The sequence below is a fragment of the Corythoichthys intestinalis genome, chromosome 17 (genome assembly GCF_030265065.1).
Source record: "Corythoichthys intestinalis isolate RoL2023-P3 chromosome 17, ASM3026506v1, whole genome shotgun sequence".
Classification (NCBI taxonomy): Eukaryota; Metazoa; Chordata; class Actinopteri; order Syngnathiformes; family Syngnathidae; genus Corythoichthys; species Corythoichthys intestinalis.
Window position 1 is genome coordinate 8,047,892 of NC_080411.1, and position 15,679 is coordinate 8,063,570.

Genomic DNA, 15,679 nt, shown 5'->3' on the forward strand with positions numbered 1-15,679 from the left:
AATAAAAAAATGTAGGTACAAGTTTAAAAAAATAAATACCTGATGAAGAGCCACATCAGTTACCCAGTAGTTATTGTCTTTGTCAGTTGTTATTCCATGAGGTAAATAAAACCTGGAAGATTTGGAAAAAAAAAAAAGAACTTGACCTTTCGAAAGTCTTAACATCGTCCAGATAAGGAAAAGTCATGCTTAAAGTTTGTCTCAGCCACCAAATCATACAGGAACCAATACTGAAAAGAGAATTGTCTCAATGTTTCAATATTTATGGAACAGACTGACAATTAAATTGGTTTCCTTGTGATTTTTTTTTTAGATGACATAACTGGTGACAAAAGCAGCAAGGTGAATTATAAAATGTTTTGGGCACGTAAGGTTACTTACATATTTCTTCCAGAAGCCTTAAGGATATTGCCATTGTCTGGGTTAACAACCAATATAGTAGACTGTTGAATTGGACCAAGGAATCTCTGCTTATATGTAGCTTGGCTGTCAAAAGAACTGAAAATTTGGGGGGAAATGTCAGTCACAAAGACCTCCATACGTCAAGAAAACTGAGAGGTATTGCACATCTACTTCAGGGTTTCCCCTACAAATGAAAGATTGTGGCGCACCGCAAACACCAAAATAAAAGCCTTGCAAATGAGTTTTTTTTTTTTTGTTTTAATACTTTTTTTCGTCTTGTAGAAATAGTACGACTTTAATCTTGTAATCCTTTCATTTATTTATTTATCTTTTATTTGGCCCTAATACTCTATCATAAATGTAGACCGTTATGTTTTGAAATATTTCATTATACTTCAAATAGATCTTTGTTATGGTTTTTCTTGGGAAAAAATGTTTTTAAAAATTCTCATTAGTCATTATTTGAAGCAATTTTGTCACGCCACAACATGTGGGGCTGTCTGACTTAAAAAAAATCCTAGGGGAAACCCTGTAGTGATTAATTCCGACAAACTTAATACATGTATCATGCTATGTTTCCTTTTTCTGTCATATTGTTTGATGAAAAGGAGAAAATTTAAAATCCACCAAAGGCGATTTTGGGATAAATTTTCTGCTACTCCTAAATCTAAAAGCACTTGTAAACTGAATTTCTCAGCAGAATATATCACGCAATGTCAGTATCAAAGCAGGATTTTAAGTTTCATTCATAATACTAAACATCCTAATAGTTATGTAAAAGATATATACAGCATTTTTTAAAAATTATCAATTCACATTAACTTACTCTGAGCCCCAGCGGTGGTCACCTCGGTGGAAAATGACCAGATTAGAATCTGAGTCAATGGCAAGTCCTGACACCTGACCCAGCTGGAGAGAATTCTGTGGCCATATTGTGTCTTGCTCCAGATGGATATCTAAACAAATAGTTACCAATCATTGGAGAGAAAATTACAGACGTTAGTTAAAATGAAAAATACGTGTGGCACAATTGACTTAAAGTCACTCGCGTGCTATAAATTGATCAGAATTCAAACTTCATAACGTTTGTCACCTTGCCTATCATGGGTACCTTAAAAACATGCTTCTAAGATATCGTAATCATATTTAAAAAAAAAAAAAAAAAAAGAAAATGTTTAAAATCCTAGAATACCAGCCAAAAATATGAGCTAAGGTACATGGCAAATGGAGAGTACTAATATAGCGCATTTATCTACATTGTTACAATGCCCAGAGTACTTTACATTTACCCTTTCACGCACACATTTACACACTGTGTTGCTGCCATGCAAGGTGCTGCCAACCCATTAAGGGTTCAGTGCCTTGCCCAAGGGCACTTCGACAATGGGCAGTCATAGTCGGGAATTCAACCGCTGACCCTTCGGTCCCAGGACAACTCGAGCTACCAACCGTGCCACAGCCGCCATGAACACACATAACCATTACATTCTATTGATGATACAGGCAGGGGAGTGAAAAATGAAATTGGAAGGAAATAGCAGAGGAAATGAGAAAGATAATGAATTGCTGAGATAAGAATTTTGATGTTTGATGACGCAAATATGAGATGGTCAACTTGAATAGAATACAATAGAATAGAATAATTTGTCATTATACAATGATACGGAGCCCCTAAAGGGACATCAACAGAAATAAAATAAATTTAAGCAATCTGGCACGCACTAGATTGTTTCTCGTGCGGACCAGAAATCTAATCTGGTAGTATTATATAGCATTTAAGCTAGCGGACTTTTTGTTGCATTATTGTAAATGGTTATCTGGTGCACACCAGATTGCTTACGTTTATTTTATCTCTGTCTCGGCATTATATAGTATTTAAGTTGGTGGACTTTTGCTATGAGATGGTATCAAAAGTCTGGTAGCTTAAAATGCTAATGTTTACAACAACTGGCTAACTTACATAGCAAAATTCCGCTAGCTTAAATGCTATATAATGCTAATGTTTACAGAAATAAAACTAATTTAAGCAATCTAGTGTGCACCAGATTGTTTAATTTTATTTCTATTTCTCTAAACATTAGCATTAGCAATCTAGTGTGCACCAGATTGCTTAAATGTATTTTATTTCTGTCGATGTCCCTTTAGGAGGTCCACACAATGAAATTAAAAATAGCAACTCCCTTTCAGTGCATTGCACAATTAATTAACTTCATACATAAATAAATAACATACAATAAAATGTACCCAAAAAGTAAAATAAAATAAAATAAAATAAAAGCAAAATAAAACCGCTAGACAGTGTATGAAGGAGGTTGAGTATTGAAAGAATACACATCACTTAAAGGGCAAAATGATTGGAATACCACAGAAGGGATGGCTGATGATTTAACTTCCTTCACCCATACACCCACCTTGTCTTTGAGACAGTAGCTTGCTTTTTGTCATTTTAGGCACAGTCTCAAGCTGATGGAATTTGTGGACTCTGTCCCTCATCAGAACAGGGTGTCTGCTGGTTTGGAAGGCTAGTGAAGCACTAGGAGGGCCCAGATTTTTCTTTTGTATTAAGCTATGAATCTGAGCCACTAACTCAGGTTGGGCCCTCTGTGTCTTAATGGGGCTGTTGTACTTTTGAATGTGTACTACATCCTTGTTATGACCTAGAAGCTTGGACATTAGAGAATAGAGATCACCTGCACAAACAGAGAAAGAGGAAAAAGAAAGGAAGGAAATATAAAAGGATAAGAAAAGCGGAAGCTTTTTCGCTAATTATGTAACGGAGTATAATGCTAGAGTTGTCAGTCAGCTGCTTTTCGCTAATTATGTAACGGAGTATAATGCTAGAGTTGTCAGTCAGCTGCTTTTGGAACTAAAGCTTTCATAGTTTCACTGAAGTTAGGGAAAGGATTTCGCACAATTAGTATTTATTATTCAAACTGAATAATTTCAATGAGTGGAATTGAGAATCAAAACCCTATTTTGACTGAATAACTCATTTACCATACGTTATTATCTTCACAAGATTTGCAGGGGTGATACAGCCTATCCCAGCTAACTGTGGGCAAGAGGCTGGGTACACACTGAACTTGCCAGCTAATAACAGAAAGCCGATGTTTTGTTGGCAAAATTAAAAGTACTTAATCACAGGTAGATTACGATATTCAGACTTCATGGCAGGATTTTATACATTTTTTTAAATTTACGGTACATTGGTAGGAATTTAGGAAATTAGAAAAGATTTACGGGGCTTAAACAAGAAACAGTTTTCAAATGAAAAAAAAAAAAAAAAAGCTCAATCCTAGCTGAAACAAGCGAATTTGACAAAAAAGGGGCATAAACTACAATTTTTCACCCCTTCAAATTTCAGCATTTAAAAATAAAAAATAAAACAAAATAAATAACTATGCAAAAAGTCCAAAAGTATTGTATTTGTTTAATGGTGGAGGATACACTGCCCTCTGGTGGCAGCAGTGGGTCTGGCTGGACTGTCGTTCAATATTGCTTCCATACAGGAACACGCAGACGTCTCAAATGGATAAAGCAGGGGTGTCCAAACTTTTTGCAAAGGGGGCCAGATTTGGCGAGTTAAAAATGTGGGGGGCCAACCTTGGCTGACGTCCTTTACGTAGAACAATGTATTTAAGCAAAATTTAGCAAGCCATTCAGTGTGTTACATCTGCTTCATTAATTTTTTTAATGAATAATTTCAACAATCTCGCAACTAGCCTTTGCGGCATTCTCTTTCGACTCTCGGGCTCTTGCGAAATACTACTGCTGTGAAATTAAACTAGCTTCAAATAGCTTCAATTTCTCGCTGCGTATCTTCCCTATAATCTTCTCGTACATGTCAGCGTGTCTTGTTTGGTAATATCGCCTCACATTGAAATCTTTAAAAACAGCGACTGTCTCTGCAAATGAGGCAGACACAGTTCTTGCGTATTTTAGTGAAGAAATAGTCCAATTTCCACCTATCCTTGAAACGTCAGCCGTCACAGTCAGCTTTCTTTTTTTTGTTGATTGTCGCCATTTTATAAAATGGAAGTAATGGGTCACACGGAGTAATGTTGCTTACCCCTTAAATACCTGCAACGTGAAGCAATTATCAGAGAATCCCAAAATTTAAAAAATAAGGTCCTAATGAAACCTTTTTTTCCAATTCGTGAAAAGAAAAGTCAAAATGAATATGTGTAATAAGTACTCTAATATCTATAACCCATGCTAAATCATGTTTTTTTTCTCATGGAACCTGCAGATGCATGTGTTGACTTGCATCCATCTTTTTTTTTTTCCAAAAAGAAATGTCAAAATTCTAAATTAGTCTCAAAATCATGAAAATTTAGGTGTATTAAATGTGATACATATGGCGATAGAGGGCTAAAGTGCTGCTGCCTTTTAGTGGGTAAATGAGGAGCAGCATTTTGTGTGTAAGCTACTTCATATGCTGGTTGCAGTACTGCTGACCAATTTATTAAGTCTGTGTGCTGGCCAGACGTTATTGATTTTATGACTGGGCTGGGGGCCGGATGAAATTCGACTACGGGCCGCATTTGGCCCCCGGGCCGGACTTTGGACATGTCTGGGATAAAGGATTGCTGCGCTCTGGTTTGGCCCACATAAGGCTGTAAGTTGCTTCAGCTCATAAGGCTGTAAGTTGCTTCAGCTAATATATGTTTGTGTATGCCTTTATAATTAAGTTTAGCGCTACAGTTTGTGGAGCTACGTGTGAGCGATTTGCTATGAGAATTGTCAAATACGTTAGCATTCATAGTATTTAAGATAGCGGACTTTTGTGAGGGAAATTAATCTACTAAATTTAGATATTAATCAGACTAGATGGACGTTTGAACACCAATCATTTCGTGCTGAATGTTTCATTTAGGGCTGCAGCTATCGATTCATTAAGTAATAGGTTAATCCATCAATAATTTAGTTTGAATGATCGAGTAATCGGATTAGGAACATTTAATGCATTGCAGGATAAATTTTAGGAGAAACAACTTGCTAAGTTAGCACTTCTTAACAGCAAAAGTCCGCTAGCTTAAATGCTATAAAATTAGGGCTCTCAAACGATTAAAATTTTTAATCGAGTTCATCACAGCTTAAAAATTAATTCATCGTAATGAATCGCAATTCAAACCATCTCTAAAATATGCCATATTTTTCCGTAAATTATTGTTGGAATGGAATGATAAGACATAAGACGGATATATACATTCAACATACTGTACATAAGTACTGTATTTGTTTATTATAACAATAAATCCACAAGATGGCATTAACATTATGAACAGTCTTTCTGTTAAAGGGATCCACAACGTAAGACTTGTAGTTCTTAAACGATAAATGTTAGTACAAGTTATACTAATTTTATAATAAAACCCCTCAATGTTTTCGTTTTGATAAAATTTGTAAAATTTTCTATCAAAAAATAAACTAGATACACTCAATACACCACAAGGTGTCAATGGCGAGTTTTAAATTAGATTAGGAATCAAGCCAAACAGTGCGTTTTGTCCCTCGACTGACGCTGTAGTTTCCTGTTTATTGGTCCAGCCATTGTAATTCACGTCATTTGAGTGGTGGCTTCACAACGTACTTGACCTCTGATAGTTTGTATATTGCGAATAAATACTGCCATCCAATGTATTTGTTGAACTAAACGAAATGTTTGAATAAAGTTTGACCAAAGTCTTGAGTAAGTTTTATGTGTATGTTGCATAGCTATTTTGACTGGGAATGCCAGTTCACTTTGCACTGTTGTTTAACTGTGTGAGAATAGGGGCCTCATTAATACAGATTGAAGCGTTTTTCTTTTTGTGAACATATATTTTTTGAGAGATATTACTTTTGTTGTGCTTTCACTAAATGGTACTTATGTTTGTTGTGAAGGAGTTGCCGAAGCTTATGCCAATAAACGGCGCGGTCCAATGAACGCCTGTGTCCACTCGCCTTTTGTAATATTCTGATATAGAATTATCCGAGGCACTTTAAAGTGCACGCGGCGCCAACATGTTGTTTACTCACATGATGCAGGAGTGAGTTAGAGTTACGGCCTGCCGAGAGCCGTAAGGTGTGTTAATGTTGAAGCTGAATGTGCTAATAAAGAAACAAAGTGCCAGCATGTCGCGTGTGGTATACATTTGTTATGAAAAAGCACAAAACAAGACACATTTCTCTGCCTCTTAGCTCTCAAGTGCGTCATTGTAATGTTTGAGGCAATGCATGAGCGGTCATTCCGCGCACGCGTTAAATGCGTTAAACATTTTAACGTGATTAATTGAAAAAATTAATTACCGCCCGTTAACGCGTTAAATTTGACAGCCCTATATAAAATGCTAACGTTTTATTTTGAATGCTCTTAACAAATCGTTCAAACACATATCCCCACAAAAAACCTGCCAAATATATCTCTAAACTAAATTACGAATGCATCAACAATTATATTAGCGTCAACAAAAACTTACAACCTTATGTTGGTCTTAGCAGGGAGCACCTGGACACATTCACCTTTGCCACTAGAGGGCAGTACATCCACCCAAATCAATAAAAGTAAATACAAACACTTTGAAAGAAACAATTACAACGTCACTCTAATTAACCGAATGCATTATTTTCTACAATGTATTGCAGACATCAAATTCTAACTAAGATTATTTGCAAAAACATTGATGTTCATCAGTTTGAACATTTGTATTTCATTGTTTTTATGTAGAAGGGATTTTGGGTTGTTTGCTTACCCTGATCGAAAGCTTGCTCTTCACCAGTTGTATCTGCGTCTGATGTGCTATCCTGGAGACCTTAGAGAAGTAAGAGTTGTTTAATTGTAATCTAGTTGTAAGTGTAATTGTAGCTAATTCGATTTTATTACGGTCAAGAAATTTATGGAAAAGATGGGTGAATGCAATGCCTTAAAAAGGTTTTTGCATTCATGGTGCTTGTTGGATTTATATTTTTGTCACAGTCTTTTTTTCTAAAATAAAGACATTGACCCCCAAGCCCCTCTCAAAATTGTACTACATCACCTATTTATGGCATGTAAAAAGTTCATATGAAATGTTTGCCCCCCAAAAAATGACTCACATGAACAGCACTGGTGTATTTCCAGCCTTTGCTCATGTATTAGTTGATGTACCTTTCGAAACTACAACAACATATGGTGCTAAATCAAGGCACAATGTAATGTATTAAAAAAAGTAATGATTGGAAAAAAGTTGAAACTGAATGTTTAACTTTTGTAGGTCATTCTAGACAACAAACTGGCATATTTTCCAATTTTTATTCATCAAAACCAAGACTTGTCTAGAATACCTTAGAAAAGTCCTCCCCCTTCCTTAGAATTACTTTATCTACAGGTATCAAGAAAATAAAGTAGACAGAATGTGGAGTCCTATTCCATCAAAGTACCCACACTTCCTGAAAGCAACATCATTCGGAGTTGCTTTGATAGGCTGTCTCTCACAACCCAACACGCCTCTCGTCGCACTTTGAAACGTTGGGAATACAATGAAATGAAATGATAAAAGTTAAAAAGCCTAACTTTAGCTTGAAATATTTACATAAAATGAATGATAACTGCCCATTTTATTGCTTTTAACCAATAATCTAGACTGTTTTATGTTCATATCTATAGAAATTCCGAGATTTAACCAATTATTTGCAAGAATTTTCAACATAAAAACTCTTTATTTCATGACGGCCGCCATGTTGGATTAAACAATACTGTAACTTTGGCTTGAAATAGTCACGTAAAATGAACAATAACTGCCAGTTTTTTTGCTTTTAACCAAGAATCTAGACTGTTTTACGTTCCCATCTATAGAAATTCCATGAATCAAGCATTTTTTTGCATGTATTTTCTACTTAAAAAGCACTTTGCTTTGTGACGGCCGCCATGTTGGATTTTGTAAAAATAAAAAAATAAAAAATAAATAAAAACCTGAATTTTATTAGGGAACGACTTTATATATATTTTTTTATGTCTCTGCTCATTGAGACTCATATATGCCAAAGGGAGGTGTTTGTTTTGGTTTTAGGTCGTTAGTGGCTTTGGTTTTGAAAATATTTGAATTTTAACTTGTTGAAAATGGGACCCTTACGGATCGGCCCCGAGCCCGGTGTCCCGTCAACTGGTAGTGAAGTCTATGATGTGGACCTGAAAATATCATCTTTCGAATTGAAGACATAACCTAGATTCAGCACCATACAGTTTGTGATGGCATCCCCATCTAATACTTTTGAGCAAGATACTGAACCCCACGTTGCTCCTGGTGCTGCTTCACCAGTAGGTGGATGGCGAGATAGTGTAAAGCGCTTTGAGCGCCTTGAAAGGCGGAAAAGCGCTATATAAGTATAACACCATTTACCATTAAAGCTGTACAGTTTACTAAATATTTGCACATTATAACAATCAAAAAATGTACCTGTTGAATGCCCCATATGCATCATTGAGTTCATGTTTTCTGGACTGACAGCAATGGGAATATTGGCTTCAGCTGGAATATGTTGAAACAATCTGGTTGAGCCATGCTTCATGCAGGTCATAAAAGGGATGGCATGTTTGCTGTCCATGTAGTACATCATGTAAAAATTACACATTTCATCATTAGAAGAACCCCTGCAATAAAAGAAAGATAGTAAGAAAAAAGCATGTACTCTAAAGACACTGTTTGTGATGATTTATTCTATTTTATTATATTTTTTAAACATTTGAAATGCAAAAACGATAGTTTTGTCTCGTCACCTCCGTTAGCAATCAGTGGATTGCGATTTAAAATGTACAGTAACTTACCCAATATATGTTTCTGTGGTTCTGCCTTCACCAGTAAACATACATCTGGCTGCAAGCGTATCACCATACTGCACATCCACGTCATGGTTTGCAGGATAGAACGCCTAGGGAAGGACGGCTTACAGTCATACTGTAGAGGTCACATGACGCGTAATCTATCGCCTTTTTCATGAGGCCCATTTCCTCATTGGCCAGCCTCATGTCACATTAGGACTGTGCCATCTTAGGCACCCCACGATTCGATTCGATTACGATTCAGGGTGCTACGAATCGATCACTGAACGATGATCACGGTTGTGACGATGACCGTGGTTATTGCTATTATCACGATTATTGCGATTGTCGATCCATCGTATATTACTAATTAATACGGTAGCCAAACAAATTTATGTCGATTATTTATTTAAAATATCCTAATGATTCGACAGGAACGATGGAAACATGCCCATGCAACAAAAAGCTGCCCTTAAGCTGCTTTTTTATTTATTTTTTTTACAACAAAGTGCAAAAACATTACCCATTTTAAAGGGAGTACATGTTAATCTCAACAATACAATAAAATTTACACAGCTGGAATGAATTCCACATTTTCTGGAAATAAAGTGTCTTTAGAAATAAGACTTCTTTTAACCAATATACTTTGTTTTCACAGATTTCTGTACTATTTCACATGTTTGTAGTGTTACCGCTGTAATTAATCATGGTTTTACACGTTTTGCATATGAAATAAATGTGAGAAAATTAGCCAATTAGCTTAGCACTCGGCGCCAACTATTAACATCTAAAAAAAAAAAACTACAATAAAGGCTAAAAAGTACAGGAGGGTTCATGTACTCACCTCTTATAGATAGACACGGGTCTTAGCAACACACTCAGGACATTTTTTAATTGAAATGCCTTAAAACTACTATTGCACATCTGAAAGACAAGCAGCAACAAACTATCTCTCTTCCCCTCTTGCTCTAAAAAATAACTTGCGCAGGGTTGCGCTTCTGTTCCTGCATGTTTCATACACAAATTTATTATCCAGTCTTTTAAAAAGGAGTAAATCTCTCTCTAAGGCTACGTTCATACTACAGGTCTTAATGCACGAATCCGATTTTTTGTCATATCCGTTTTTTTGGCGTGCCCGTTCAGACTGCCTTTATCCATTGAGACCGTTCAAGTATTACGCATGCGCACTAATTCGCAGTCCGACACCCGCTAAGCAAGAAGACCCGCATGCGCAGAACCATCAAAACAAATGACAGACGTCATCCGTCATTCCAGGGATATCATATTTTGCTTTTCAAAAGGTGGACACAAATAACAGACATAAATAATCCCCGTTTAGGCAAATATTCAAAGTTTATATGGATCGATAGCATGGACGCACTGTCCGTGCACGTCTCACACACACATACGGGCAGTTTGTCCCGACTCTCGGCCGTGGAGGCAATGTTGAAACATTGCTCACTTGGAACAGAGAAAACTGAGCATTCTCAGGCTTATCCTCAACCCATTTTTATTTTTTATGACTGTTGTCAAGCTCAGCTCTTCCTCAAAAGCCGTGTTCACTGCAAGCTAGGCGCTAATAACGCACAGGTGCATCGCTACGGTAACGACTCTCTCGCTATTTGATGACGTAATTGCTGCATTAAATCCGATTTGCGGGACTGGACAGTACAGACCGCCGCGACAGTCTGGAAAAATGTAGCCCAGATCGGATTTAGACCACACACGAAAGTGACCCAGATCGGATTTGAAATGGTCCCGTTCTATGCGACTTGTCACGTTCAGACCGTCAAGTTAATGCCTCACTCGAGTCGGAAAAACACGAAAAAATCGTATTCGTGCATTAAGACCTGTAGTATGAACGTAGCCTAAGTAACCAGCAGCATCCATCATAACGTGCGTGCGCCCATTAACGGTGCCCGGGCGGCAGACGTGTCTTGAATTTCGGTCTGCTACTGTCATAAATTTATGAGGGAAAATAATCGTTTTTGAACCTTTATGAATCGTAATCGAATCGTCATGTGTCGAATCGCGATGCATGTAATAATCGATTTTTTGGAACTCCTCTATGTCACATAAAATCATTATTAGAGTTTGGGCTTCATGGTCAGTGTAAAAATGTCCCTCATAAACTTTTAAATCATTTCATTATTGATTCTAGAATTGCTTAAGTTGCAACTATAGAATATTTTTAAATAAAATTCAACCAATTATTGCATCATTTAATCAAGCAGTTAGATCAGGGGTGGGCAAACCGGTCCTCGAGGGCCGCAGTGGGTCCTGGTCTTTGTTCCAACTGACCCAGCACAGAGACTTTAAATAGTTTATCCAATGAGGTTTCAGCAGAAATGAGAAGCACCTGCCAGCAATCGACTGATTGCACTTCAGATTGGTGAAAAGGTGTCCTCTTAATGGGTTGCAACAAAAACCCGCACCCACTGCGGCCCTTTGTGGAATAGTTTGCCCACCCCTGAGTTAGATGCTAATTTATTCTGAATTCAAATTTATTATGAAATCAATTGAAACCCACATTTTATTTCTGCTTGGATTATCTCTGTTCTTTCATTTTTTTGATTATTTTAAAGTGGGAAACTGCAAAAAAAAATCTTATCTTGACAAGACTTCACACAGAACTGTACATGCAAACATACTGTGAAGCAACAAATAGAAACGTATTGCATTTTCATATTGTTTTTTCAAACCTGTGGTAGTTGAGGAGACTGTCTCCCAATGAGGGTCCACTCTCCATTTCGGATCCTGTAGCCACTGACCACTTTTCCTATTGGAAAAATGTTTAATAAATGGTAAGGTGTTAGTGGACAATTTAACTTAAAGTAAAAGAAAATAATTTTGACAGGTCATAAGTCATTGCCCTGACTCTGCCCCCTCTCTTGTTGCTTCAAAAATACAAATAATTCTAAAATATTTTGGCATTACTTACCCAAACGATGTGTGTGGGTCCTAAAGGCAAATGGGTGGATTGTATGTGAGGTGTAGTCACAGGCGACGTCTGCATTTGTAACTAAAAAGATAGACAGACAATGAGTGACAACAAGTCCAACAGAATACTGAGCTCATATTAACTTTTCTCATTTGTCTAAATATACATACAGTGGGGCAAATAAGTATTTGGTCAACGACTAATTGTGCAAGTTCTCCCATTTGAAAATATTAGAGAGGCCTGTAATTGTCAACATGGGTAAACCTCAACCGTGAGAGATAGAATGTGGAGAAAAAAAAAAACAGAAAATCACATTCTTTGATTTTCAAAGAATTTATTTGCAAATCATGGTGGAAATCATGGAACTAGAGATGTCCCGATCGATATATATATATTTTAATTAAATCGTTTTGTAATTGTATTTAACGTTACAGACTTAATATGTTACACTCACCCAGAGTCTTTAGTTTAGGCTTAAGGTAGGGTTACCAAATTTATCCCAATAACGGCAGTAATTAATTTTTTAAAAAACGTATCACGTTAAAATATTTAACGCATTTAATGCATGTGCTGCACGACCCACTCACGCATCGTCGTGCTCAATCTGTAATAACGCCGTTTTGCCTATGTAGAGAGATAAAAGGCAGCGTAAAATGAGTAGAGTGAAATTTGTTAGCCTTTGGAGCCTTTTTTTAATTGGCTAAAGCCTTACAATCCTACTCTCTATGATTAGAAATATCATGGGAAGCAATGTGAGGAAGCAAGGTAGCACTTATATTTATCTTAACACCTTAAGTTATTTCCCAATGCAGAGAAGATATGTCAATTGATAGCACTATGCACAGTCATGGTTCCACTTCCCATCATGCATTTGGCCATGGCTACAGTATCATTTAATGAAAGCTCAACAAATACACTAGATGGCAATATTTAGTCACAATATACAAAGTCACAAGTCTTTCTATCCGTGGATCCGTCTCACAGAAAGAATGTTAATAATGTAAATGCCATCTTGAGGATTTATTGTCATAATAAACAAATACAGTACTAACAGTGCGTTGCAAAAGTATTCGGCCCCCTTGAACCATGCAACCTTTCGCCACATTTCAGGCTTCAAACATAAAGATATAAAATTTTAATTTTTTGTCAAGAATCAACAACAAGTGCGACACAATCGTGAAGTGGAACAAAATTTATTGGATAATTTAAACTTTTTTAACAAATAAAAAACTGAAAAGTGGGGCGTGCAATATTATTCGGCCCCCTTGCGTTAATACTTTATCTTTTATTTAAAATATTTATTTATTTTAATAGATTTGGCTTTATGTTTTGGATCATTGTCCTGTTGGAAGATAAATCTCCGTCCCAGTCTCAGGTCTTGCGCAGATACCAACAGGTTTTCTTCCAGAATGTTCCTGTATTTGGCTGCATCCATCTTCCCGTCAATTTTAACCATCTTCCCTGTCCCTGCTGAAGAAAAGCAGGCCCAAACCATGATGCTGCCACCACCATGTTTGACAGTGGGGATAGTGTGTTCAGGGTGATGAGCTGTGTTGCTTTTACGCCAAACATATCGTTTTGCATTGTGGCCAAAAAGTTCAATTTTGGTTTCATCTGACCAGAGCACCTTCTTCCACATGTTTGGTGTGTCTCCCAGGTGGCTTGTGGCAAACTTCAAACGAGACTTTTTATGGATATCTTTGAGAAATGGCTTTCTTCTTGCCACTCTTCCATAAAGGCCAGATTTGTGCAGTGTACGACTGATTGTTGTCCTATGGATAGACTCTCCCACCTCAGCTGTAGATCTCTGCAGTTCATCCAGAGTGATCATGGGCCTCTTGGCTGCATCTCTGATCAGTTTTCTCCTTGTTTGAGAAGAAAGTTTGGAAGGACGGCCGGGTCTTGGTAGATTTGCAGTGGTCTGATGCTCCTTCCATTTCAATATGATGGCTTGCACAGTGCTCCTTGAGATGTTTAAAGCTTGGTAAATCTTTTTGTATCCAAATCCGGCTTTAAACTTCTCCACAACAGTATCTCGGACCTGCCTGGTGTGTTCCTTGGTTTTCATAATGCTCTCTGCACTTTAAACAGAACCCTGAGACTATCACAGAGCAGGTGCATTTATATGGAGACTTGATTACACACCGGTGGATTCTATTTATCATCATCCGTCATTTAGGACATCATTGGATCATTCAGAGATCCTCACTGAACTTCTGGAGTGAGTTTGTTGCACTGAAAGTAAAGGGGCCGAATAATATTGCACGCCCCACTTTTCAGTTTTTTATTTGTTAAAAAAGTTTAAATTATCCAATAAATGTTGTTCCACTTCACGATTGTGTCCCACTTGTTGTTGATTCTTGACAAAAAAATTAAATTTCATATCTTTATGTTTGAAGCCTGAAATGTGGCGAAAGGTTGCAAGATTCAAGGGGGCCGAATACTTTTGCAAGGCACTGTAATTATCGTATTGCATTACCGGTTTAATTTTTTTTGTCATCTGGATTATCGGTGTGACGTCATAATTGCCATTATCGGCCGATAATTATCAGTAACCAATATTATCGTGCATCTTTAATGTATATACAGTATAGTGTAAAAAAAAAAATTGCCTACCTATATTTCCTGGGTGTATAACAGTGCCCACAGAACCTAGCAAGTATATACCAGCAGTAAATGGCTGCCTGCAAATTAAAATATATTGGTTAAAGCAGTCGCGTAAGTTTGGCTGTTGTGGTAAAACAAGTATTTTATTTAATTGCTTGAATTTCTAATGCACCAATCTGGTATACTTTAAGTACAAAAAAGCTTAAAGCAGCGTTTCTTGAAATGTTGTATGGATTCAGAAGCATATATGTAGAAATAAAAGCTAAATTGCTGATCTTTTTCTTCTTATATTTCGTGAGATCAATACCAACTGTTTTCACTCAACAGGACATACGAATTGACAGTTCCAATGGGAATTACAGTGTATTGAGATTCTAAGGAAACAGCAGTCTGAGCAGTCTTCAGCAAACTGTTATTATTGAATCTTAACAATAGAGTTCATGATACTCTTTTTGGGAAAAAATCAAATACGCACGGGGTGGATGTCATTTCAAGAGTGACCCCTGAGCAATCTTTGTGATGATCTGTAAAACAAGAGGAAAACAATTGTTTTAAGTAATTACAACACAACAATGTCTTAAAAATATTCGAGTGAGAAAAATATATCAAGATAGCATTAATAAAAATGTTTTTTCTTAGTGTGGAAAGATATATGTTGTAAAAACAAGAATACAATTTTACAATCCTTAAAGCAACACTTGGCTACTTCTCAGTTTTGGTTGATTTTAGCGACGTCGGTGGACAAAAGCGGTAGTGTTTTGACTCAGGGAAGACTGCGTTTCCCATGAGGACCAGCGGGCACGCGCACAGTGTTGTAAAATCATCAATCAATCAAAAATCAATCTCCCAGTCGCCTGCAGATGGATTAAATGACATTTCTGTTTCCAGCAGCGGTGTGAAGGATGAATAGTGATAAGGTAATGAATCCAGTTGTGGTTAAAAAATAGCAT

General features: G+C 36.9%; 1 protein-coding gene across 3 annotated transcripts in view; it reads right to left on the minus strand.

Moving 5' to 3' along the window:
- Positions 1–15,679, minus strand: part of pam (peptidylglycine alpha-amidating monooxygenase) — a 48,170-nt gene that overhangs the window by 14,050 nt on the left and 18,441 nt on the right. For 2 of the 3 annotated variants that reach the window (XM_057818535.1, XM_057818536.1), the window contains exons 9-19: positions 15,205–15,253; positions 14,739–14,806; positions 12,123–12,203; positions 11,884–11,960; positions 9,188–9,291; positions 8,820–9,013; positions 7,137–7,196; positions 2,814–3,092; positions 1,229–1,358; positions 382–498; positions 40–112 (exon numbers count right to left, since the gene is read on the minus strand). In XM_057818535.1, the coding sequence (XP_057674518.1) occupies positions 40–112; positions 382–498; positions 1,229–1,358; positions 2,814–3,092; positions 7,137–7,196; positions 8,820–9,013; positions 9,188–9,291; positions 11,884–11,960; positions 12,123–12,203; positions 14,739–14,806; positions 15,205–15,253 (1,232 nt within the window). The remainder of the gene's footprint in view (positions 1–39; positions 113–381; positions 499–1,228; positions 1,359–2,813; positions 3,093–7,136; positions 7,197–8,819; positions 9,014–9,187; positions 9,292–11,883; positions 11,961–12,122; positions 12,204–14,738; positions 14,807–15,204; positions 15,254–15,679) is intronic. The other variant, XM_057818537.1, reaches the window with a different exon arrangement.